We start from the raw sequence: 27178 nt of genomic DNA, 5'->3' as shown, positions 1-27178 counted from the left end.
CAAAAAACATTCAACAGAAAATGAGTGAAAGATTATGAAAGACCCAAAAAAAAAAGTGGACAAAATATCAAATGACACAAAACTGCTTTCATAATTAAATATAAATGAAAAAAATACTTTTTACCTGCAAGATAGTATAAAATTAAAAAGCTAATGATATTCTGTATGTTGAAAATCTGGAGAAATGGTCACTTAAACTTTATAGTGCTTTTTAAGGCAATTCGGGAACCATTAGAAACATTTTTAGGGGGCTGGGAACGTGACTTAGTGGTATAGTGCTCGCCTATCATGCACAAAGCCCCAGGTTCAATTCCTCAGTTCCACAGGAACAGAAAAAGCCAGAAGTAGAGCTGTGGCTCAAGTGGTAGAGCAGTAGCCTTGAGCAAAAGAAGCTCAGGACAGTGCCTGGGCCCAGAGTTCAAGCCCCAGGACTGGCAAAAAGAAACAAGAAAAACGAAAGAAAAAAATCTTTAGTACATTTTATTTATTTATTTGTGTGTGTGTGTGTGTGTGTGTGTGTGTGTGTGTGTATGTGTGTGTGCATTTGTTGTCTTTTGTGACAGTGTCTTGCTATGAAGCCCATGCTGGTCTCAAACTCATGAATCTTTCTATTTACATCCTTAGAGTGACTAGGATTACAAATATGGGCCACCATGTCTGGCTATGTTTCTTTTCTTTCTTTTTTTCTTTATTTTATGGGTCATGGGTCTTGAACTCAGGGCCTGAGTGCTGTCTTTAAGCTTTTCTGCTCAAGGCTACTGCTGTACCCCCTTTGATCCATACAGCCACTTCTAGTATTCTGGTGGCTAATTGGAGATAAGAGATAAGATAAGACTTTCCTGGCCAGGCTGGTTTTGAAGGGTGATCCAAAGATCTCAGCCTGCTGAGTAGCTAGGATTACAAGCTTAAGCCACTGGCACTATGTTTATTTTCTGACTGAAAAATTCTTCTAGGATTTCTCTCCCTCAGGATAGAATCCTATAAATAAATTTGGAAAAGTACACCAATACATCCACTTAATTGTAGCTTTATTAATGGCAATCCCCTACCCCCTAAAAAACAACCTGGAAATTTAGGGCACTGATTTCCTAAATAATGGTCCCTCTTAACAATTCCAAGCCAGGTGTTAAAAAAATGAGGTAAGCCACATGAAATGACATTTCATCCATATTTTGGTGCTACAATAGTGAGAAAAAGGAAAGCTAGATATAATATGAATGTAGTTGTGTTGATTTTTTTTTTTTTTGGGGGTGGGGGGGTGGGTTTTTGAACTCAGGGCCTATGTTTTCCCTGAGGTTCTTTGTTGAAGGCTAGCACTCTACCACTTGAGCCAAAGCTCTATTTCCTGTTTGGTGGCTAAATGAAGATAAGAGCCTCATGGATTTTTCCTGCTTGGGCTAGCTTCAAACAGTGATCCTCAGATTTCAGTCTCCTGGGTAGCTAGGACTGTAGGTATGAGCTTGGCAAAAATATTTTTAAAAATACACAGAGATTCCTAAGACTATATACTAAAAATGTATTATTTAGAATCTTTGAAGGTTTTATGTATCTATCAGGAGGGAGGTAGGAAGAGTTCTTAGTAAAAGCTCAAGGTTTTAATTGTTTTACACACATTTGTTCATACTGAAAGAGTTATGAGTGTGCATTTCTTTTATAATAATAAGGGTATACAAAGAAAAAAAAAGGGTCTTGGGGCCAAATACAGTTTAAAGATTGGTGTAGGCTTTACATACATTTTTTCTTTAAAATAAATTAAACATCCTTATCATTTTTTTTTTTGTCAGTCGTGGGGCTTGAACTCTGGGCCTGGGCGCTGTCCCTCAGCTCTTCAGCTCAAGGCGAGCTCTCTACCACTTGAGCTACAGCGCCACTTCCGGTTTTCTGGTGGTTTATTGGAGATAGGAGTCTCACGGTCTCTCCTGCCCGGGCTGGCTTTGAACCGCGATCCTCAGATCTCAGCCTCCTGAGTAGCTAGGATTACAGGCGTGAGCCACCAGCGCCGGCTAACATCCTTATCATTTTTAAGTGGACTTACCTTCGCCAAAAAGGCCCTATGACCAACTTGTTCCATCACATCTTGTAGGATTTATTTTCCCCATTTATCACATTTCAGTCATAATAGTTCTTTTATTTCATCAACTTATTCCTGCTTATGCCTTTTTCTTTTTTCTTTTTGTTGGTCATGGGGTTGAACTCAAGGCCTGGGTGCTGTCCCTGAGCTTTCCTACGAAGGCTAGCACTATACTTAGTGCTTACTTTGAGCCACTTCTGTTTTTTTTTTAATGGTTAATTGGAGAGAAGAGTCTCATGGACTTTCATGTTCAAGCTGGCTTCCAACCTTGATCCTCAGGTCTCAGCTTTCTGAGTAGCTACCATTATAGGTGTGAGCCACCAGTGCTCAGCTTATTTCATTAAAAAGTTTTTCATTTATTCTTTTTATTTCATATTTTTTCATTTTCACTTACTTATTTTATTTTTATTTCATTAAGCTATTCCTTCTTACTTATTCCTGTTTTTCCTCTTTAAAGGTGGTCTTCCTGATTATTTTACATTATTTACATTATTTTACTCAAGAACTCTCATGTCATGCTATTTCTATAATAGCATTTTTACACAGGATTCTGAACCTTCTTTATACATTTAAAAATTTATTGATATATACAAAGGACTTATTTTATATATATATATATATATATATATCCATATATATAGCTCTTCAAAGAGTAACATAATGACATAAGGAAGATTGCTAGCAGATAACTGAAAAAGCTTGCCACAGAATCAGCATAATTTAACTATTTTCATAAATATTTACTGAATATATTGGAAAAATATTCTGAAAAAATATTTTAAGAAAATATGTGATACTTACCACTGGTTTAGCAATGTTGGAAAGAAGTGCTTCAAATGCTTTAGTTTCTTCATCTTTTTCTTAAGAAAAAAATTTTAAATACAAAAATTAAGCTTAAATGCAATTTTCTTTCCTCCAAATATATCTTCTGAAATTTAATTTTCTTTTCTCAGCCTGCTGCATAGCTAGAATTACAGGTGTGAAACACCAGTACCTGGTTCACAATTTTATGTTATTTTTTTGGTGCTGGTCCTGGGGCCCAGGTGCTGTCCCTTAGCTGCTTTTGATGAAGGCTATGATTTTTAGATTTCAGCTTATGAGTAGCTAGGATTTCAGGTATGAGCCACCAGCACCTAGCTGAGACTTTCTTTTCTACTTTGATCTTAATTTACACACAGTAATGTGTGCCCTATAAGTATTCACCTGTTTCAATTTCTATCTATATAGAATATAGAAACATATGTATATTTCAATTTCACTATAACACCACTTTATGTATCTATATAGTCAGTTTTTGTTACAGAAAGTTGTTTTACCAGTATATACTAGTATATACTTCTTCCTTCTGTGGAAAAGCTCTCATTTGCTGATCTCACATCTTTAGTAGGTTATCTGAACAGTTTTTCATTACATGCTGTAACTGTGGTTTCCTCAAGTAGAATTATAATTCATTTGCCCATATGTTATAGCCATCAGACATATAAGAAACTTTAGCTCAGTTAGATACCAATGGCTCATACCACTGCTTAGCTCAACTCTTCTGCAATATCAGTGTTGAAAGGGATTAGATGTTTCAAGAACTGAAAAACATTTTTGAAAATGCTGTTAATATAGAAGCCATGAAGCCATTAAAATTTGAAACAGAAAGGTAGGTAGAGTCAACATGGCTTACATTTTGATTTTTCCCTAAAGGTGAAGGCATTTTAGTTTCAAGTCATAAATTAGTTACAGTATTTAATAAAACAACATAATAAAATGCACATGTCAATTGGTAATTATTGAATTATTTGGTAGAACTGGGATTTAATTTAGGGCCTCAAACTTGCTAGGAAGACATTCTACCACTTGAGCCACACCCCCATCCTTTTTGTTTTAGTTACTTATTTTTAATAGAGTGCTATGTTTTTGCCTGGGGCTAGCCTTAGACTTAAGACTCTTCTACGTATACTTGGTTGTATAGATGTGTGATTCATTACCTGGCTTATTGGCTGAGATTTTGCTAACTTTTTTTTGGCTAAAACAAGTCTAGAATCTTATCTTCTGGCCTCCACTTCTTACTTACTTGAGTAGCTAGTAATTATAGGTGCAAACCATACCATCTGACTCAAGATTGTCAATTTAGATAAAGATGTTAAAGGACAGGATAACTGTGGTATTAGTGTTTATGAAATGGCATACTAGTATGCTTCACATGTAGTCACATTTGATGAACTATTTTGAAATCTGCCATAATCTAATTTTCAGAATTAGAAAGATAACAGAATCAGAAAAATGGGCATAAATACAAAGTAGTTCACGCCTGTAATTCTATCTACTTAGAAGGCTGATACCCAGGAAACTGAGGTTCCATATGTTAGAAATGCTTGGAGTGTCATGCAGGTATAAGGACATGAAGTCAACTTGGGCAGTAAAGTCCAAGAAACTCCATCTCCAAAATAACCTACTAAAAGCTAAGCTAGAGGCATGACTCAAGTGGTAGAGTGTCAGCTAAGCAAATAAGCCAAACAAGCAAGTGCAAGACCCTGAGTTTAAACACTGGAGCCAGCCAAGGGGGCAGGGCAGAGGGAGGGAGTAAAAAGGGGATTTTTAAAAAATAAAAAAAAACTTTCAAGAAAGGAGAAAAACACTCTAAACTATAGAGTATAAGAAAGGACTGATTAATGACATAGTTATTAACAGGAACTTAGACATAAAGAAGTTTTAAGAAATAAAATTGTGATGAAAAGATAGGATAGCCTTATTAAAGGCTCAGAAATAGAAGAAATGGAATCTGGATCAATATCTGAGTTTTCCCTTCACACAAAAATTTCTTTCAAGCAGTAAGATTTATAATACATAAAATTACTGAGACTTCCCAAATTGTCAAAAATTAACACTCTAGTAACACTGAATTTTTCTCACGTTTATAAGGTATTATATGTTACAAATATCCAGTTTATTTAGACCAGGATGAAATGACTGGTACTTTTAGTAGGTTAAATAAATGATGGAAAGTATGAATGAAAAGTTACCTTCTATTTCTGTATCAACTTGTATCCCACATTTCCCTCTCCCTGATTTGTTTCTTGCTGATCCTGTGTTTATACCACTGGCACTGTGCCCTTTTATTAGCCCATTATGTTCATTTATGGGAGAAGGACATTTTTGGGGTGATGATGGTGGACTGCTCATTTTATCTTTTTGTGTTCCTTGGCGATCTTTTAACTTTTTCTGTAAACGTTCATATGTCTTACTAGATCTTTCATCTCTAAAGTTGGACCTTCCGTGTGTAGAGTGGGTATCTAGGAAGAAATAAAACACAAATGTTAAAAACATCACTTTTACTAAACACAGAGGTCCCCTATGATCCAGTAATCCCAGTCCAGGGCATTTAATCAAATGATCACAAACAAGGCCACATTAAAGCTACCAGCACAATTATGTTCATTGCAGAATTATTTACAATAGCTAAGATATGGAACCAACCAAGATGCCCCTCAGTAAGTGGTATATACACAATGGAAATCTACGCTTCCATCAGAAAGAATAACATCACCCCATTTGTAAGTAAATGGAAAGACTTGGAAAATGTCATATTAAGTGAAGTAAGCCAGACCCAAAGAAACAAAGGCTCCATTGTTTCCCTCATTTGTAATTAGTATATGTCTAGGATAGTCCTAGCAGAGGATCACAATAGCTCAATAGCTATATAAAATGATGCTAATTGAAATGAACTCTAAGATATGGAAACAGGTTTTTGGTTTTTTTAAGTGTACTGTGTGAAGTTATTTTGCTGGTTTTGATTTTGGTGCCCTGTGTCTTGTATAGATGTTTATCTGATTTAGGGAAGGGGAGGGGAATCACAAAATGGTGAGACAAAGGACTAAAGGTGAACCAATCCAACAGAGATACTTACAAGACACTATGTTGGAAATGAACTTTATGACTTGGGGGTCAGGGGAGCCGGGGAGTAGGGAAAGTGGTAGAAAATGAGGAGGATCACTGTTCAACAAGAAATGTACTCAATATTTACTTACATAACTGTAACCCCTATGCACATCATCTTTACAATAAAATAAAATTAAAAAATATAGAAATTTCTCAACCTCAAAAAAGTTGGTGCAGGTTTGGAGTTCTGGGTATAAAGAAAACAACAACAATGAAATACTTTTTCCAAAGAACGCTATGACATGAGAAGAGAATAAGAAAATGTTTACCATGAAGTTTATAAAATATTATGAAGAATGTGTCTACTAACAGAACTAAACTTTGGGACTTGATATGAAGAATGCATTAGTTCTAATAAAAGTCATAGCAATATAATGAAGTCAATGTTCAAAAGAAAAAAATTAAAAGCTTATTTATTAACTCATTGGTCTCAAGTTTTGCTTTCTTTTAGTCAGTCATGGGACTTGAACAGAGACTGGGCACTGTCTTAGAACTCTTTTGTGCAAGGCTAGTGCTCTAACACTTTAATCCACCTCTCTATTTCCACTTTGTTAATTGGAGATAAGAATCTTACTACAGACTTTGCTAGCTTTGAATTGCAATCCTCAGATCTCAGCCTCCTCAGTAGCTAGGATTACAGGAATCTGAGCTACCAGTGCCCTGCTTGAGTTTTATTTTATGCTAAAATCTTAATAGGAAAAATAAGAGAAAAGCCAACGTTAGGTTTCAGTGAAGAAAATAATTTTAATTTACCAGTGCTGTTAGAAAACTGGCATAATATTCTTAAACTGAGTACTCAAAAGCTAAGTATAATATCATTAGAATTAAAAACAGGGACTTTGGATATCTATACATAAAAGAATGAATACAGACCCTTACATCATTCCATATATAAAAATTAGTTCAGACGAATCAAAGTCCCAAAGGTAAAGGTTAACATGATAAAACTCTTTGAAGCAAACAAAGGTATAATACTTGTGTGATCTGGACCAGGTAGTTTCTCAGGTAAAAGCACAGGTAATCAAAGAAAAAAATAAACTGGACTTCATCAAAATTAAAAACTTTTGAGCTGCGAGTATGGTTTTAGTGGTACACTGCTTGCATATCAAGTGCAGGCTCTTTATTCAAAATCTAATGACAAAATTATATTATATTATATGACACGATGAGGAAAGTGAAAAAGACAATATGGGCAAAAATACCCATAAATACATATTTGATAAGAGACTTGTTTCTACAATATAAAGAACATATAATTCAACCATAAAAATTGGTGAAGGATGTGAACAGAGTTTCTCCATAATGATATATGCTCAATATATAAGTGAAAATATGCTCAATATCACTAGTCATTAGAAAAAAATCAAACCAAAACCACAGTTGGTAAATAGAGAATAACAAGTTTTGACAAGGATGTGACACAATCAGAATCATTCTACTTGCAGATGAAACATTAAAAAGTAAAACCACTGAGGAAAAGAGGTTGACCATTCCTCAGTAAGTTAAACACAGAATTAATATATAATCCAGCAATTCTATTCTGCATCACAACTGTAAGAAGTGAAAATATCATCACAAAAATTCACATACAAATATTCAAAGCAGCATTACTGGAGACAAAGCAAAAGCAACCCAAATATCCAAAAACTAATAAATGAATAAACTAAATGTGGCGTATTGAAGTGTAATATTATTTAGCTATAAAAAGGCATAAAAATGTCACTATAGATGAACCTTAAAACTGTTACATTAACATAACCCAGACACATTTTAAGGAAAATCTTATATGCAATACATATATTGTTTACATTTAAATAAAACAGCCAGAATAGGCCCACAGAAACAAAACAGATTAAATGATGCGGTAAAAGGAAATAGAAAGAGAAAAGAGAGGGATATACTGTTGGTAGTTGTATGTGTTTTCAATATGATAACTATGTTTTGGAATTAAGTAGTGGTAGTGAATATAGTATAGGGTTGAACATTCCTAACCCAAAATAACACGTTGTTTAAAATATTACTAAAAAAATTACCTTCAGTGTATGTGTATGTGTATAAAAAGTGAATTTTATGCTTAGATTTGATTCCTACTTTCAATATATATGCACAAACTGAGACACATTTATATTCCTCTTCTGTATTTCACATAACTTTATTGAAGATTCTCTAATAATTTTTGTGTGTGTGTGTGCTGGTTATGGGGGGTTTGAACTTAGGACCTGGGTGTTATCCTAAAGTTATTTTTTTGCCCAAGACTAGCACTCTACTTAAGTCACAGCTTTACTTCTGGCTTTTTACTGGTTAACTGGAGATAAGAGTCTCATGGACTTTCCTGTCTGAGCTGGTTTTGAATGGTGATTCTCAGGTATCAGCCTCCTGAGTAGCTAGGATTATAGCCATGAGCCACCAGCAGACTGGCTTCATGTCTAGAGATGTTCAAGCTCAAAATGTTAAGAAATTGAGCTAACCTTAGAGATCAAGTTCCATTTTAGGAACCCAATCCAACTTAAAATGTACATGGAAAAAGTTAGGGAAGCAGCTACTGACTGTTCGTTAATAAGATCCAGTAGTAGATTCTTTGGCTTTTTAATACCTCTCTTACCTTCTACCATTGGATAACTGGTTTAATTTGTAGATTAATGCCTTTTACTTTCTTTGATCCATTGCAAATTATATCCATATATTCTAATGCATTTCCTATCTACACAAAAATAAATGTTTTTTTCTTTCTTTTTGGTGCCAGTACTGGGGACTGAACTCGGAGCCATTCACTCTCACTTGGCTTTTTCACTCAAGGCTGGTGTTCCATCACTTAACCTACACCTCTACTTCTGGCTTTTTGCTGGTTAATGGAGATGAGTCTCATTGACATTTCTGCCCAAGCTGGCTTTGAACTGTAAACCTCAGATCTCAGCATTGTGACAATAGGTTTTACAGTACAAAATAATAATAACTGCAATGTCTAGTCTTCTAATTTTCTCACACACTCTAGAAAACACAATTAGCAATAAAACAGAAGAATGAGACTAGTGTGTATCATAATCATTGTTATTCTAAAATGGACTTGGATCACTGCATAAACACTGCTGGGCCTTTGTTAGAAATGTGGAATCTCAAGCCCTAAGTTTGAAAAACATAGACTATATATATAAAATGTAAATAATCAATCCACTACAGGGTCTGCTGCATAGCAAATTTTTTATTTAAATTACGATGATAGAGATGCCCTGGATGCAGTATAGGAGATATCCAAATAGGCTATATCAAAAAGGTAGTAAGTAATATGGGGATACTGTTTGAGAGTGGGAGCTAGAAAGGATGGGAGAAAAGGGAGAGTGTGAAGAGGATGTGAATATGATTGAAGTACTTCACATTCAGGTATAAAATAATGAAATGATTAAAAACTGTTTACAAAGCAGGAGTAGGGGAGAGCAGGAAAAAGTAATGGAGTGAATTTGATCAAAGCACATCATATGCATGCAAATCTCATTGGCATACTAACTTAAAAAATTGAAAAGGAAATGGTTAAAGGTAAAAAGAAAACACATAATAGTTCCATGAGAGAAAGGGAAAACAAAAGAGAAATAACTGGTCTGGAATTGGTGGTACACACCTGTAAACCAAATTACTGAGGAGCTGGATGTGTAAACTGAGGAACTTGCCAGTGCAATGCCAGCCTGGGCATAGTTATTGGGACCCTTTGTCAAAAGTTCAGTTTTGAGAGATTTTGGCTGAAGATATAAATTTGAGACTGTCAGTATATGTGGTGCTTACAGCCATGGGAAAGGATAAAATTATTATTTTGTGTGCTTTGTGGCTCATTCTGATTTCATTCTATTGATCACAAAACTTAGCAACTTGGTGTAGTGGCATTTTAGATGTCAGGGTTTAACTATAGCTTAGTTATTCCTGGCTGAAAATTTCCTCAGTGCTCAACTGCAGAGCATGACCCTATTAAATACTGCTGCATGATACACATTTACTTCCTCTCTTCGATTTTCTGTTTACTTTTGACTTGATTTACCATGAGGATGAAACACAATGAATAGTGGTTAAGCAACAGAAAGTGATTGTGGTATTATTACTATGCATTGTTTCTTTTACATGACAAGCAGATAATAAGGAATGTTCAAACTCAATAAAATAGGAGCAGTTTTATATGCCTTACCTACATCTCCATATACTTGTGAAGACTGATACTGTGGCATATACTGTGTTGCTATGTCGCCAGCTCCAGTCACTGGTGAGTACATATGTCGTGGTGGAGGGGGCATCATGGTTGGAACAGGAATGAAACCAGGCAGGGGAGGATGTGGAGAGCGATGGATGACTGTGTGACCACCAGGGTGAAACTCTGGTGCCTGAGGAACTACTACTACTCTTCGAACACCATTGTCTTCAATAACCTAGAAAATGAACATCAGATTGAAAATCTCTTCTGTAGGATATACGCAATTCTTCTCAAACTTTATAGTAGAAATTATACACCATTAGCAAATTGAAAAAAATTACAAAACGAACATGGAAAGAAGTTACTAACTATATTAGGTATATATGAGTCAGTTTGAACTATTTGATATTTATAATACTGTTGTGTTTAATTTTTCAAATCCATATGTCTACTCTATAAGTTACTTCTAAGTTTTTCAAGGACTAATCAATATATTAACTAATTCAACCTCATAACAGTATTGCATGTAGGTCCTGTTATCATTTCCATGTTTTAGATTGGGAAACTGAAGCACAGAGATGCTGAATAACTTGCCCAGGATCACACAGGTATTATGCTGGAATGAGTATTTGAACTCAGCATTGTAACTCTCTTCAGACTCCACCTTGCTCTATGGGCATAGACTCCACAGGTCCTCAATTGTTTTATGTGTTTTACAACACAAATAAGATTTCATTTGGCTAAAAAAATAGCTAAAATCATTTATACAATTAGGATCCCCTTTCTGCTGAGAATAAACATTTAAAATACAAAGATAAGCTAAGGGAAAAGGAGAAAGTCACTGTTTAACAAGTTCACAGAAATTTGAAGAATTCTGTGGATGGGTAGGTATGACAGTAATATAGCATTGTGAATGTATTCAGTGCCACTGAGTTATGTTCTTAAAAATGGTTAAGACAATAAATCATTTTCTTCTATGTATATTTTATCACTTCTCTCCCCCAAACCCACAATGAATAGAGAAAAAAAAAAAAGAAAAAAAAGAGCCAGACTAAGGCTGAAAGAACACAGAACTTCACCACGCCAAGCAATGATTCAAAGCAGCAAATAACTTTAGAAGCCAGACACCTCAAAACTGTTATGTGTCAGAAGGCCTAGCTGCTAAGAAACAGCCAAACCTGTTGGGCGCCAGTGGCTCATGCCTGTCATCCTAGCTACTCAGGAGGCTGAGATCCGAGGGTCGTGGTTCAAAGCCAGCCCAGGCAAGAAAGTCAGTGAGACTCTTATCGCCAATAAACCATAAGAAAACCCGAAATGGCACAGAGTTCAAGCCCTATGACTGGCAAAAAAAAAAAGAGCCAAACATTTAAACATCTAATTTCAAATAAACAAGTGAGAAAATCCTTGATAGTAATAATAAAAATAAAATCAGGTTGAGAAAGGTGGAAAATCTATGTAGTCTATGTTAATAAAAATTGAAACACACATAATTAACTATATTCCAGAACAGTCTGATTTTCTAAACATAGGTGCCACCTAACTTCTAACTAGGTAAAGTCCTGTTTTTTTCTTTACTTTATAGAACACAGGAAAAATTCACAACTGCCAAAAAAGGAGTTGTGTTTATTATCTGATTATGTTATATTGAATATAACTCTGCCCTGCCAGACAGCATATTTCATGATTACTGTATGTTTTTGCTTACTGAGTACCTAGAATAGTACCTAGCTCATGGCAGTCATGCTAAAAAGTTTTGCTTAATGAATATGATCTGTTAATTATACTAGAATGTTGTTCTAATTCCCCTGTTAACACTACCAAACTATTATGGTTCTGTGATAACTCAATTCTTTGCTTCCTCTCCACTTTTAGCAACTTCTACCCCAACTTATTTTAGTGAATGACCTCCTTTCTTTCCAGCTCTTTAACACTTCTTCATCCAAACTGAAACTCTAACTTTTCCTTATATTCTCCCAGGATAGCAAAGACTGAGAACAGACTGGTTGTAAAATCTTTGAAAAATATACTAACCTCACTGCTGGGTGTTGACATAAGGCAAAGTGAAATAACAAGCACAGCTCAAAGAGGTAATCTGAAACTTAAGCTCAGGATGATATGGGCCTTTCTCCACATTGTGAGGTCTACAATCTCCTCACTGTTAGATGCTCTCTCATTTCCATAACAACCCACACTCCGTAACAACAACAAAGCAAAAAAGTGAAAAAAGACTTAGGAGGAGAACTTTTGTCATAGCCTTTCAGGAGTTTCAGGTAATTTCAACTTTTTGGTTTTTTTTATGTCATTAACAACATCATTAAATTACCAAGTATTAAGTTTCTTGCAATGTGGTATTTTTTTATTTTAAAATTTTTATTGTAAAGGTGACACACAGTTGCATACGTCAGGTGTTACATAGGTCATGTTGTGATATATATATATATATATATATATTTTTTTTTTTTTTTTTTTTTGCACCAGTCCTGGGGCTTGAACTCAGGGCTTGGACACTGGACACTGCCCCTGAGCTTCTTTTGCTAGCACTCTACCACTTGAGCCACAGCACCACAACCGGCTTTTCCTGCTTATGTGGTGCTTAGGAATCAAAACCAAGACTTGATGCATGTTAGGCAAGCATGCTACCACTAATCCACATTCCCAGCCCACTAGTTTGTGGTATTCTTTAGGAAGTACAAGTTAGTACTTTTGACAGTGCCCTGAATTCAAGGCCTTGCTTTCTTGATTGCTTAGTTTTCTTGTTTATTGCTGGTGTCTGAGATACATCTCCAGTCTGGTATTTTGTTGGTTAACTGGAGATAGAGTTGTTTACAGTCTTTTGGACCAAAATGGCTTCTAACCAAAACCTTCTAGATCTCAGCCTCATAAGTAGCTAGGATTACAGGTGTGAACCACCAACACCTGGATAGTTCAAATTTTATAGATTTTGTGCGTCCACACTTGCATAGCTGTCACACATTTCTGTCTCTAAGATACATGTCCATTTTTCATAATCTTCCTATTTCATTTAAATAGTAATACTAGAACTTATAATGCTTAAAATAAAAAAGGACAGCTAGGCACTAGTGGCTCAGGCCTATAACCTAGCTACTCAGGTCTGAGGACTGTGGTTTGAAGCTAGCCTGTGCAGACAAATCCTCCAGACTCTTATCTCCAAATAACAAGCAAAACTCAAAATGTAAGGCATAGCTCAAGTGGCAGTATGCCTGATGTGATTGAAAAAGCAAGTGAAGAGTATAGGCCTGAGTTCAGGTCTCAGTACTAAGAGGGTAATAAAAAGCCAAGAATGATGCCTTAAAAAATGTGAAGAAAGGGCTGGGAAGGTGGCTCAGTGGTAGAGCACTTGGCTTGCATGCATGAGGACCTGGGTTCGATTCCTTAGCACCACATAAGCAAAAAGAAAAAAGCCGGAAGTGGCGTTGTGGCTCAAGTGGTAGAGCACTAGCCTTGAGCTGAAGAGCTGAGGGACAGCACCCAGGCCCAGAGTTCAGGCCCCACGACCAGGACTCCCCCCCCCCAAAAAAAAAATGTGAAGAAATCAACATTTATATAGGACAAGACAACTACAGGCTATTTATATATCCAAAAGAGTGAAAAAAAATCAAGCAAGTACTATAAATAAGTTATTTTAGTTACTTTAGTTTAAAGATGTAAAAGTTTGACCTGGATGAATATTTGTCTAATTTATAAATATTTGTAAAGTATCTATTATATGGATAGGCACTGTATTTGTCATAAAAATATGTGAGGATAAAAAAGGAGTAGAATCCTAAATAATCTAGCAGAGTTAACTCTCTGGCGTTACGAACTACTATACTATTACTCTGTCTTGACAACTCCAATATAGTCAAGCCACATTGGCCTCCCTGCTGTTTCCAGACATGAAACATGCTCTCAATTTAGGACATTTGTGCTGGCAATTTCTATTCCCAGAATCCCTTTTACCCTAGATAAATGCATGGTTAACACTCAGCTGCTCTTTAAGACTTGGTTTAAATATCATCTTTCCAAAAAGGCTTGTTCTACCATCTTATTTTAATTCTAACCAGCTCTGCCCTGCCCCCATATTATTCGCTATCTGGTATGTTAATTATCCACTGGTTATACTTTTTGTTTGCTTGTCTTCCACAAGAACATAAATTTTAGAGGGGTTAAGTCTTTACATTTTTTTTTCACATATACATCCCAAACATTCAAGAGTGTTTGACATATATGAGCACCCAATATTTATTTGTGGAACACTGTTGACTGCTAAACATAGGAACTGTAAAAATTCATCATCTTCCTAAAAGAACTAATTAGCAAACTGTGGTAACTTGAGAGATGTTTAACTAAATTATGCTACTCGAGAGAGGTCTTCAAGTGAACAAAGTTCTGAAAAGGACAGAGAAGTAGAAAGTAACAGAGAAGTAGAAAAAATAGACATTGATATAAAGACATTAAATTAGGAAAATCAAGGACAAATCACACCAATAGTGTCTAATATTCAGAGGTCAGAAGGAATAAGGCTAGAAAAAAGGTCATCTGGTACACAGCAAGGAGCAATTTCAGTAAGGTAATATGAGCTGAATGCAGACTTTAATAAATTAAGGTATCAGTGTATTAAACAAAAGTAGAGATAGTGAGCAGAAGCTATTCTTCTGGAAAGATTACTAGGTGCTTTTAGACATGTTATCTCCTTACGTGCTATCTTCTCATCTTACAATGAGAGACCAACAGAGTCAAGAAAGTTGATTTGCACAGCAGCCAACAAAGGTTTGAAATAAAGACACTGATCCAGCTTTTCTGACTCTCAGTCTCAGCTGACTTTCATTTTCCCTACCAGAAAATTTCCTTTTCTTCTGATTCATATACTAATGCACTTCAAAGAATAAACAGAATCTACCACAATATCCCATCTCCCTGGCATAAATGGAATAAAAAAGAGATGGCCTGAAGAAACTTTGGGTGTAAATTCAGTGCCTAGGCAGACAAAGTGAGTTATTTCTCAAAAAGGATTTGAGGAGAGTGAAGACTACATACAAACTCAGTAGTAGAAGACACTGAACACCTGCAGATTTAGTTTAATTGCCTGTGTATGTAACTTAGTTATACTCCTGTGTGTGTGTGTGTGTGTGTGTGTGTGTGTGTGTGTAAGAGAGAGAGAGAGAGAGAGAGAGAGAAATGGCTCTGTGGTTTGAACTAGGGGTCTTGTGCTTTTAGTCTGTTTGTTTGCTTATAGCTGGTGCTGGTACTCTACCACTTGAACAATGTCTTCAGTCTGGCACTTTGCTAGTTAACTGAGGATGGATAGGGTCTTGAGGATTTTTCTAACTGGACTGGCAGATCAAATCACAATCCTCCTAATTTAGCCTACTGAGTAGCTAAGATTACAGGTTCTCTGCAGCTATATTATTCTATTCTTTTTATTCTACCCTCTACATTCTATTCTTTAAGTCATAGTTTGCCAACATATGAGAAAAGTAAAAGGTATAGGGTATTCAGTGATATTGATCTTCCTAGTCCTTAGGGTTGTCAGTTTAATTCCTATTACATGTATTGTGAGTTTGAGGCCAGCTTGAGGCCACAAAACAAAAACAAATTAACTTCTATTTACAACAATATGCCGTACAATTATTGTCAGTACCTGAGAGTTAACTGTATGAATAAGAATGGAAGCACTGTCCTGGCGTACTTCTAAGACAAAGGTTCAATTTTAAAAAGTTAAGTTGCACCTTGGTGACCTAAGATATTATTTACATTAGTCACCTTGGCGACCGAAGATATTATTTACATTAGTCACATATTCAGGGAAACAAAACTTTAGAATACATTTTTTTTTTGTAATTTGGTGTCAAAAGCCAAAGCCAAATGATGAGTGCTACCAATACAAATTTTCCTCCTTTTGAAATTTGCTAACATACGTATAGAAGATAGTACACTGAGTAAAGTTCAGCACTAAGGATATTTTTTTTCATCAGAATAAAAGTTAAAAAGAGCAATACTATCACTCTTTTGTGTGTGTGTGTGTGTGTGTGTGTGTGTGCCTAGTTGTTATTAAAGAAAAATAACCCAAGAAACGTACCTGTGGGGCATATCCAGGAGGCACATAAATAGGAGGCACAGAACCATTTGGGGACATCATTGGAACCTGAGCAGGACCTGAATGGGTCATAGAAATGATGTATTAATCCATGATTGTTTAGCAAGCTAAAGTTGAAAACAATTTGGTTAGTACATCCAAGACAAACACTCAGGCTTATAGTAACTAGACAGATTATAACAAGAAACTGATGACTTACTTGTTAAAAACATTTGCCCTGTAAAGTGCACTGGTAATTACACTTAGGTTTCTTACACCTGCAAGGTATTAATAGTCACCCTAGGGAACTTTCGAAAATCTTAGGCTTAAAGTTCTTATTTAGTATTCCTATAATCTGGAATCATTATCCCAAGTGACTTACAATTATGCAAGTTACAAATATTGACCCAGGAAAATCAAACTGAACTTTGCATATAAAAATCAATGGAAATGTAAAAGGCAAAAGTTTCTAAAGAGAAGGGGCAGGAGGATGAAGAACAGTTAAGATACTTGTAATGTGCTTTATTAGGACTAACAGACTCCTTAGTAGTGTCCATGGGTGCTTAGAGTGTATTTACCAAAAAAAATTGTTTCTTACACTGGAAAGTTCTAAAAAAGTAAACAGTCAACTTTTCTTATCTTATATTTCCTTTTGCTTTTATAACGTCATGCTTTGCAAATATATCTTGTTTACCTTTTCTTTTCACCTTTCTGGGAATAAAAATAAGCACTTTCAGAAGGTGTGTTTCACTCTTTCTAGGAACTAAAATCTTGTTTTATGTAACTTTTTAGAAAAGTATCTCACTTGAAATCTTTTCTTCCTGTAACTGTAGAGTGTCCAGTCCCCTCACCCACATTTTTAATCACTGAGAGAAAAGCTTTTCAAAGAAATTACTATTTCTAAGTAAATAAAGTGCCAGAGTCAGATAAAGAATGTAATGGGGAAAGGATCTCTTTTATATAGCATTTGATCAGTAAGAGACTATTACCACTTGTAACCTTATACATAATACTTCAGAAAACAGAATAAAGAGCATGGAGGATCCAGCAAAGCCAGTTTCCAGCCCTACTAGGAAAGGGGAGGAGGTTGGGATTGAGCAAGTGTAACAGGGGAGAGGAAGAGAGAAAGGAGAAGTAAGCTGGGAAGGAAAGACAATTGAAAATACAAAAAAAAAAAAAAGGGCAAGAGGGGAAATACTAAACATTGGCGGGAAAGAGGAGAGGGAGAAGGAAAAAGAGGAGAAAATAAAGGGGGAAGAAAGGCAAAAAGAGGTTAAGAGAAGAAAGGAGAAGGCTAGGGAGGAGCCAAAAGGAGAGGGAAGGAAGAGGCTAGGAGAGGAGGGCGGGACAAGTGGGGAAGGAAGTGGGAGGGAAAAGAAAAGAAAGTAAAAGAACTGGAGAAGGGAGAAAAAAGACAAGTAGTTAAGAGGAAGTAAGGAGGGAGAAGGAGAGTGAATGTAAGTCACCCTGTATAATATCTGACTATAACTTTTCAACAAATACAATTCCCATCCAAAACAATTCCATCAAATGCATACAATTATTCAGAATATTATCTTAATTGTGTAAAATTAATACTAACAGGTCTTTTATATATTTTTTCTTTTCATAATAATTTTCTCTGGTAAATATTACCATTTCCAGACATGGAAGCTGAGGCACAGAAAAGTTAAGCTTGCACTAGAGGCAGAACTATATTCCATTGCCTTTATGAGAAATTAAGGATTGCTTTTTTCTATTTCCTTGAAAAATGAGGTAATGCAAGAATAGAATTTTCCCAAGTTTAAGCATAATATTATGTATTATGTTAATAAATAACATTTGTGAACTACTCTACATCACTATGAAGAAAGGCTTCACTCAACATACCCACACCCACACACCCACACACAGTGCTGGTACTGTGGCTTAAACTCAGGGCCTTGGTTGTTTCAATCACAGCTGGCATTCTAGGCCCTCTAGCACTTGAGCTACATTTCCAGCCCAAAACATACTTTTAAACTTCTACATTCCAAGCCCAAAATAAACTATCACAGTTTTACAACTATACGACAAATAAAATAGTTCTACAAAACAGTTGTACTTCCATTAGCTAGTTTACCTAAGTGTAGTAAACTAACCTTCTAAATCCCAAGAGCTGGCTTAGGTATTATTTGTAAATTGTTAAGCTTAGTAGAGAAACGAAGTTTTGAAAATTGTTATATTAATAAAGAAAATTAACATCTGTCAATCTTTTCTCCTATGTACAAAAGGGTTGTGGGTCCCCCTCACATGCTGTCAAGTTTAATGCTGTGTCAAGTCCTAAGTGTTTTGTATTTATTTAGCTATTTGTATTTACTTAGTTATTGCTGATTACATTCATTATTATTATAAAACTATATACTGTTTGGGCTGCTCTCTTTTTACTAAACATATGACTATATACACACATCATGCAGTTACCAAATTAGACTTTTTGCTTGTTTTTTGCGACAGGTCTCTCTGTTTAGCACAGGCTGGCCTTTGATCTCTAACCTCCAGTGTTTGGATTACAGATATGCACCATCCTTGTTTATACTTTGCTCTGCTAAAATAGTTTATAATTTAGTAACACAAAATTTGACTTTAACTTGCTTTCACTTCATTCTACCCAGTAAAATTTCTAATTAAGAGGTAGAAATGATACACGAGTAGAATAACAAAATATTGGTAAGATATATTCAATATCGAACACATAAACCCTGTAATGCATAAATCAATAAATACAAGTCCTGAGGTTTAGGAATACAATGTTAATATTATTTCTGTTGCTATTTGTGTTTATATAAGCAAATATTTGATTACCTCAATTGTTCCAACAATACTTTTTAATTTAGGAAGGTTTAAAAGATTAACTACAAATTGACTTAAATTTGTATGAGTAAGGGAAATTCTGTCTCAGGGAAGAAGCTGTATCTGGTAAGTTTACCCTATTAAATGTACACCTGGCAGAAGAATAACAGCTTCATCTTAACAGCTGTGGATATACCTAAGAGCTCCTCCACAATCTATATGCTTTGAGCAAGACCTACCTCCAATCACAGGGGTATTCACTATTTTAACGGTGTTCCTATTTTAAAAACCCACAGAAAAGACAAACAATTATGTTCACCAAACAACTGGCTTAAATTTGAGACATTCCACACCCCAATTCTTAACGCCTGCCATCAGTGACTTAATACTTTAGACATTTCATCTAATTTAGGTTAAACTGTACGTGATACATTCATATTTAAGAATTTTTTAAAAAATGAAAACTACAACGTTGTCCATGTTTAAATTATAAATGCATGGGGCTTCTGACCTGCTACACGTTCTCTTTAGAAGCAAGCTTTCACAATGGCTTCCAAGTAATCTGATGCCAATTTTCAGATTTTAGTCTTTAAAAGAATACCGAATAAAGTAAAACCTCTATAACAGGATATTCGGTGGAATATAAAATCAGTCTAACTCTACATAATCTTTTTATAAGTACACAGCAACAATTTCAAACATTTTATAGTGATTATATTTGGCATCTATTAAAAACACGCGGCATGGGTTTAAATACAATGTTTTCTACGTTTTAAAACAAAAGCAAATGTTCAAAAAGAGCAAATCTTACCACTCATCTTGTTTTTACAGTAGCAGCAGCGAACAAGAAAATCCAACAAGGAAACAGCGTAGTACACGTTAACAGCTTTAATTGGAGAACAGTTTCGCTTTTGCAAAGCGGTAAGAGGAAGAGCCTTTGACCGAGTCACGTGACAGCCGCCACGTGATCCGCAGTGAGCTGGGGAGAGCCAAGCCCAAAGGCTCCTGCTAGCACCGTTCTGGACTCAGAAAACGCTCAATGATTTTTTTCTGCTGCTGCCCGAACATGACCGTCTTTCAGATTTTTTTATGAGACAAACGCTCATCAAAATATACTTTACTATATGTAGACTTGTTGTAAAAGTATCCTCTTTTGTGTTCACTGACGACATTAACAAGTGATGCACTGTATCCTAATTCATCCACACCTTCTGCTGCTAATTTTCACTTTAAACGTGTTGCATAAAGATATTAGTTTAAAAGATTTGGACTGAAATGCCCTTTCTCCGTGCTCAGTCCTTACAAATTTTCACAAAGAATTGTGTATGGGATATGACTTGACTGACATATGTTCCTCAAGGTTTTGTTTTAGGTGGGTTCTGCTGCGTGTGTGTGTGTGTGTGTGTGTGTGTGTGTGTGTGTGTGTGTGTGTGTGTGTGTGTGTGTGTGTGTGTGTGTGTGTGTTTGGTGGGTTCTGCTGCTAGTGTATGTCTATGTCACTTCCCCCACTGGAACTTGTGTGTATGACTTCCCACACTGGAATTTGTGAGTGTGTGTGTGTGTGTGTGACTTCCCACACTGGAATTTGTGAGTGTGTGTGACTTCCCACACTGGAATTTGTGAGTGTGTGTGAGTTCCCACACTGGAATTTGTGAGTGTATGTGTGAGACTTCCCACACTGGAACTTCTGTGTGTGTGTGTGTGTGTGTGTGTATGTGTGTGACTTCCCACACTGGAACTTGTAATTCTCTTGCTCAGTCTCTGAAGAGCTAATATTACAGGAGTGGATTACTGTGCTTGACTAACAATACTACTTTTATTGTTGGTGTTATATTTTTTTCTGACAAAAAAGATTTAAACTGAACATTAAGATGCTAATAGATGACATTCTCACATATCCAGGCAATGTGAAAAGATAGGATCAGATTTGTGTTTCAGTGACAGAAAGGAAAAAGACTAAACTTAGGAAGGCCATTCGTTATTTTATGGTACTGTTTAAGTGCTGAGGAAATTTATTAGCAGCTAATACAAATAATGATTGTGATTTGTAACAAGAAGCACAATCGAAGAAAAAAATATTGGTATTAAAACATTTTTAATAATTTCAATACTTATTGTAAAGGCAATTACTGTTCTCTCTAAGGTCGCAGAGTTGGTTGCTCTCGCTCGCTTCTCATTTCTTAGTCTCCTTTTATGAAAAGGTGATATCCAGTTCAAAACACTGCTGTGATGATCAAATTAGATAAATTTAAGCACAAAATACACTGACGTTTCAAAGGATGGTAATTCTTTTTTTATGCTTGGTGTATTCATGTGTGTATCTTTGAGAGGGAAGGAGAAGTAGGGTATAGAACTCAAAGGAAAAAGTGAAAACTGCAGCAGCGGAGTTCATGGGACACTGATGAAAGTGAACCATTCAACTTGTAGGTGGAGATGGAAGAGAGTGACTGGGAGAGCGTGGAGGAAAAGACAACACTGTATGAAAAGAAATGTACACATTATCTGATTCATGTAATTCTAATCCCTCTAATGGAACCTACTGGCAAATGGTAGACCCAGAATACCTAGCTATGCCTTAAAAAGTTCAATTCTTCATTTTGGCGCATGTTTGCCCACAGCTGTGTTTTCCCATTATTGCCTCTTCAACTGATGATCTTTCAATTCATCCTTCCTATTGTGTTCTCTGGGACCTTTCTCCCATTATGAATAAATACCCATGTATCCTTGACCTTTCTAGATAACACCTGTTCCTGTACTGCTTTAAATGAAACCTAACTGCCTCCAGCAGCTACTCATTTTCTCCTAAGGCAGTATTAGTAAGTCTCCAGATATGCTCAGGCTGCTTTCCATTATCACTGTTCTTGTTTCAGGCTAGTTTCTTTCCCCTTGAGATCATGATATACGTGACGCATTATCCCTTTCCTTGTTCATGGCTTTCACACTACTTACTGAGAACTTTGATAGTGAGTTTTCCCCCTTTGCTCCAGCTGTTATCCATCAATATAATAATGTCCAAAACACAGGTTTATTATTTCCTTCTCTTTCATCCTGGTTTTAGTAAGCTATGTTCAAAAAGCCATACTTAGAATTTAGCTATCTCATCCTCCACCTCTCCTTATCCCTGCTGTGGTCTTGAACTCACTGTGTAGTTCACACTGGCCTCAGACTTATGATCTTCTTGCCTCAGCCTCCCAAGTACTAAGATAAGTCATTTCTGGCTTCGATTCCTTTTGGCATAACTTCTTTCATTATTATGACCTTCCCTTTTCTCTTCATCCAATAATGTCTTCATAGCCTGTCTGATTCCCATCTTTTACTTGTCTCCCTTAAAAATCTCCAATTTTAATCAGATATTACTTTCTCTTTTCTTAGACTTGAACTATAAAAAAATCACACGATTCTCAGATTGCCAGTCGTAATGCAGCTGACAAAGTTATTTAGAAATCTATTCCTGGTCAGTGATCTATTCCTAAAATGATTACTAGAAATCCTCACCACACTTTCAAATGTCTCACCCACCTGACCTCAACCATATTTCTCAACATGAAATGGAATTCTTTTAAAGTTATTTACAAAATTTTCTTACCTCTGTATTTTTTAGAAGTATCATCTCTTTGTGAAAAAAAGAGAAATCTCTCCACTACTTAATTTGATTCTCCTCTGGGACTCTGCTTTATTAATATTAATAATTTCTATCTTGCCATGTATCCTCACCTTCTTCTCATCCTTCTGTGACCATAAACATGGTAAAGTTTCACACATAACTTATCTTCTACTCTGCCCTGTGACACCATCAGCCACTACTCTTAACTTTCTCAAAGTTAACATCTATTTTTGACTTCATGTTCACTTTTAAATTATTAGTGTTACTGTCCAATAGTGGATACATATAAAGGAAAATAATACAAGTTGTTTACATTAAAGTGATGGCTATAAACTTACTACCAAACCAAACAGACCACACCAATATTCTTACACCTAGTTACTCTCTCTCATCCAATTATTTTATTGTTATTTGTTTATTGTTATCTTTTATTTAGGCTAGGAGTATGGATTTAGTAAAAAGACATGACATTCTCTGTTTATCCCTAGCACTGAGAAAAAATTCTATAAAGAAAAAAATCATAAAAAAATTAAAAAATGCTTATTTGATTTTGAGTTTTATAGTAAAATATAAGTTCATCAGAAACCTTCTCCTTTATAATTTTTCTAAGATTTATTCATGCGGTTTCATATAGCTGTAGTTTCTTCATTTCTTTTATTCTTCATGTAAATAAATATGAATTGCTTACCACTATCTTTTGGGCTCTGCAGTTTTTTGAAAAAAATCTGCTTTAATTTAAAATTTATTTTTATTGTCTTTCAACAGTTGTACAGAGGGGTTTCAGCTCAATGTGTCCACTTATGTGTATGTACAATGTGCATCTTTTTCTTCTTTCAACCATATTCTTTATACAAATTATCTTAGTTATACAAGGAAGGTGTCATTTAACAAAGCAGTATATGAATACAATATTCATGATTTGTGTCACCTCCTTTAACAATCTCATCCCCTTTCACTTAAATCAAGAAACATGTATAGATTATCTACAATGTGCCTGATCTGTTCTGGGCACTTGGAATATATTACTAAGTGAAAACAAATAAGTATCTCTCTGCCCTCATGGAGTTAGTTTACACTGGAGGAATAGAACAATAGCATAATATATAAGTAAATAATATTCAAATAAATAATATGATTGAAGATTATATTTGAAAAATATTGAAAACATGTTTGAAAATGCTATGAAATAAGAAAAACACAGCAGGGTAAGGAGGACTGTGAAGAGGGAGAATGAAAATTGCCATTTCAAATACAGAGATTTGTTTAGATTTCACTGAGGTAACTTTTGAGCAAAGCCTAGAAAGAAAGGTAGGAAGGAATAAGTCATATGTATATAAAGGAAGCCACCAGGGCAAAGACCCTAAGGTAGGAGAACAAGTGGCATGTTCAATATAAAACAAGGACACTCATGTCACCAGAGCAGCACCAGTAAAGGGGAAAACAGGAGGGCTTTCTGATAAAGAGGGACATGAGCTAACATTTTGTTGGGCTGGTTTTATAGCTACTATAAGGACTTTGGATTTTACTTTGCATGAAATGGGGGATGGACACTGCTGGATTTTAAGATGGTACCTTAATTATATTTAAAAAGAATTCATCTGACTTGTGTATACTACTTGTGGGAATAGCAAAACTACCCACTAGTTGAACATATTAATTCTTATGATCTAGTAATTCTACTTCTAGCTATATGGGGAATGAAAATATACATATTTACCAAAGAACGGGATTTATAACATTCATAGCAATATTGCTTGTAATATCACCAAAGTGAATGAAGCAGAATTTGGGACAATCAGGTGTTACAGATTTGGATAAGCAACATTAGAAATGTCTAGTAAGCATCTACATACATAGTATTTAAACTATGAATGAGACTTGACATATCACCAAAGAAGTAAAAGCAGATTAACAGAATCTAGTGTGATAGAACACTGCTACCATGAACATATTTCTATATGTCTCTTGGCCCCCTGTTTCTTTAAAATACTCTACAAACCTAGGAAGAGAAATGTTAGGTCTTACGTTTATATGAATTTTAATTCTCATAGGACATGTAATAGTTTTTCTGAGTATGAATGTTATGAATGGGTCTTCTTGCTCCCATTCTCTAGTAATAAAAAGTAAATCTATTTCCTCTGCTTAAAAATCCATAAGCAATTCTTTACTACTAGAAGTCGTCTAAACTCCTGACCACAGCCTATTATGCTCCTTATGAACCAGACCGTGCCCCTAAATGGGTAAAATACTCCTCTCTCCCTCGTTAATACTGCATGAATCACTTTTTTCATTTGCATCAAATATTAACAAGTGAATTTTAGTTTTTTTCTGCCAATTTTATTATAACTTAAAATATTTGTCATATCTTTAACAACAGGAGCAGCATAAGGTAATGTTGGTGAGCATGGAGCTTGGAGCTAGCCCATCTAAATCTAGTGATAACTTGTAACTATGATAACTTGTAACTATTCCACTTCACAGGAATATAATGTAGACTAAAAGAGCCCATATTTGTAAAGTGATTGGCACAAAATTGAGTATATAATTTTGTCACCCAAGAAAAATTGTAGTGCTTGTCTTGACAAATGTATCTGAAAAATAGTCCAAGAAATGCTAGATAATGTCAGTTAAAGTGTTAACATGTTATGAAGAAATCTAAGCAATTGCTTGCTCTTAATTTAAGAGAACTCCTTGGAAAGTATTTGAGACAATATTATAGCAATGAAAATCAGTTATATTTTTAAGTTTTCTTTTGCCATCATAATAATTGGAAAGTGAAAAATAAGTTAATCATTGCAAACCATGCTGTAATGATCTCAATCTTCTGTTTAATACTACAGAAAATTTTTTGTGTAGGTTATTGAATGGCTTTAGTAAACATGAATGAACCTATAGATTTCTTACTATAATTGAAAGTTAGGTTAGGATTCTGTCACTAATGCTGAACATTACAACTAGTGGCAACTGTAAAAACAATAAGAGTATAGAGTTAGGTCCTATCAAAAGGGCATTAAAGACTTAAAGTCAATATAAAGTCAATATAAAAAGGGCTGGGATGTGGATCAGTGGTAGAAGTCTTAAGTGTGATCCCTAGAACTATATATACAGTAAAACAAAAAAACAAACAAAAGACCAAACAACAACAAAGAACATACAAGAAGTCTTGTATGTACCTCAAATATTTCCTAATTACATCATATAACTATACCTGGCTATGGCTCAAGTGGTAAAGCCCTAGCCTTGAGCTGAAGAGCTGAGGGACAGCTCCCAGGCCCAAAGTTAGGCCCCACGACCGGACCCAAAAAAAAAAAAAGTTAAAAAAAAAAAACAAGTTAAAATATACTCACAGCATTAAAGCAAAAAAAAAAAAAAAAAACCCACCAAACATAATAATTGATAACAAATTAAAGAAGGGAAATTAATAAAGAAAAAATTATTCTGAAGTGCTTATAATCCAAGCTATTTAGAAGGGCAGAGCCAGCCCTCACAGAAAAGTCCAAGGACTCTACTTCCAATTAATCAGCAAAAAAGCTGAACTGGATACATGGCTCCACTGGTAGAAGACCAGCCATGAGCCAAAAAGCTCTGTGAAAGCCTGAGGCCCTAAGTTCAAATCCCAGTCCCAGCATACACATAAATTTACATAAATGGGTTATTTTTATGCCATTACTAGAATTAGGCCATAAAAGCACTCTGGTTTGTAGAGTAAGGAGCTATAATTAAAACTATATAACAAAGAACACAATGTCAAACTAGTTCTGTAGATAAGTACAGCTCATACTACCACAGTATAAGACTCTACTGGTTTGTCTTGGAAAAAAAAAAAAAGCAGGAATAACCCAATATTGATTTCCACTATGTATAAAATCCAGTGAATTTACCATTTATCCAAAATGGCTGCAAATGAAGCAGCTAAGACAACTGAACCAATCAGATAGATGATTTGGAGAAAGGTACTGTCTGTGCAGAGGCAATTAAAAGCTAGAAGGGTCGACTTCTCCCCTGCCCCTAACAATAAGTAAACAAGACCAGCTATTATAAGGATGTTGATAGATTGTAATAGTATATCTGGGTCACTTGCATGTCAGAAAATTTAAGAAGCAGACTCATTCAGTTCAGTAAAAAGTTGTTTCAGATTATGAAGATATAAAAGGACAAGGGAGGGCTGGGAATGTGGCTTAATGGTATGAAGTCCTGGGTTGATGCCTCAGTACCATGTAAATAGAAAAAGCCAAATGGTGCTGTGGCTCAAGTGGTAGAGTGCTAGCCTTGAGCAAAAGCAGCTCAGGGACAGCCTAGGCCCTGAGTTCAAGCCCCAGGACTGGCAATCTATCAAGCAATAAAATAAAAATAAAAAGAGAGGGATATGAAATACACCACTCTTTCTCCTTTACAAAAAATGTACCGGATCCTTCAAAAAACTGATGCTGACCATTACCATGACCTTGATTTTTGTGGTAGTATTTAAATGTAGGTTCTGAATATATACATACCTAACACGTTAGGCTCACTCAACTT

General features: G+C 35.4%; 1 protein-coding gene across 4 annotated transcripts in view; it reads right to left on the bottom strand.

Annotated features, from left to right (window-relative positions):
* The window catches only part of Fndc3a (fibronectin type III domain containing 3A), a 117998-nt gene that overhangs the window by 38726 nt on the left and 52094 nt on the right, over positions 1 to 27178 (bottom strand). For 3 of the 4 annotated variants that reach the window (XM_042685794.1, XM_042685795.1, XM_042685796.1), the window contains exons 4-7: positions 16249 to 16325; positions 10167 to 10404; positions 5083 to 5352; positions 2873 to 2931 (exon numbers count right to left, since the gene is read on the bottom strand). In XM_042685794.1, coding sequence (XP_042541728.1) covers positions 2873 to 2931; positions 5083 to 5352; positions 10167 to 10404; positions 16249 to 16325 — 644 coding nt within the window. Of the gene's footprint in view, positions 1 to 2872; positions 2932 to 5082; positions 5353 to 10166; positions 10405 to 16248; positions 16326 to 19867; positions 19949 to 27178 lie in introns of those variants that run through there. The other variant, XM_042685797.1, reaches the window with a different exon arrangement.

Source organism: Dipodomys spectabilis, unplaced genomic scaffold (assembly GCF_019054845.1).
Source record: "Dipodomys spectabilis isolate Male_0828 unplaced genomic scaffold, ASM1905484v1 ptg000095l, whole genome shotgun sequence".
Lineage (NCBI taxonomy): Eukaryota > Metazoa > Chordata > Mammalia > Rodentia > Heteromyidae > Dipodomys > Dipodomys spectabilis.
This window is presented reverse-complemented; position numbering and strand designations above follow the sequence as displayed.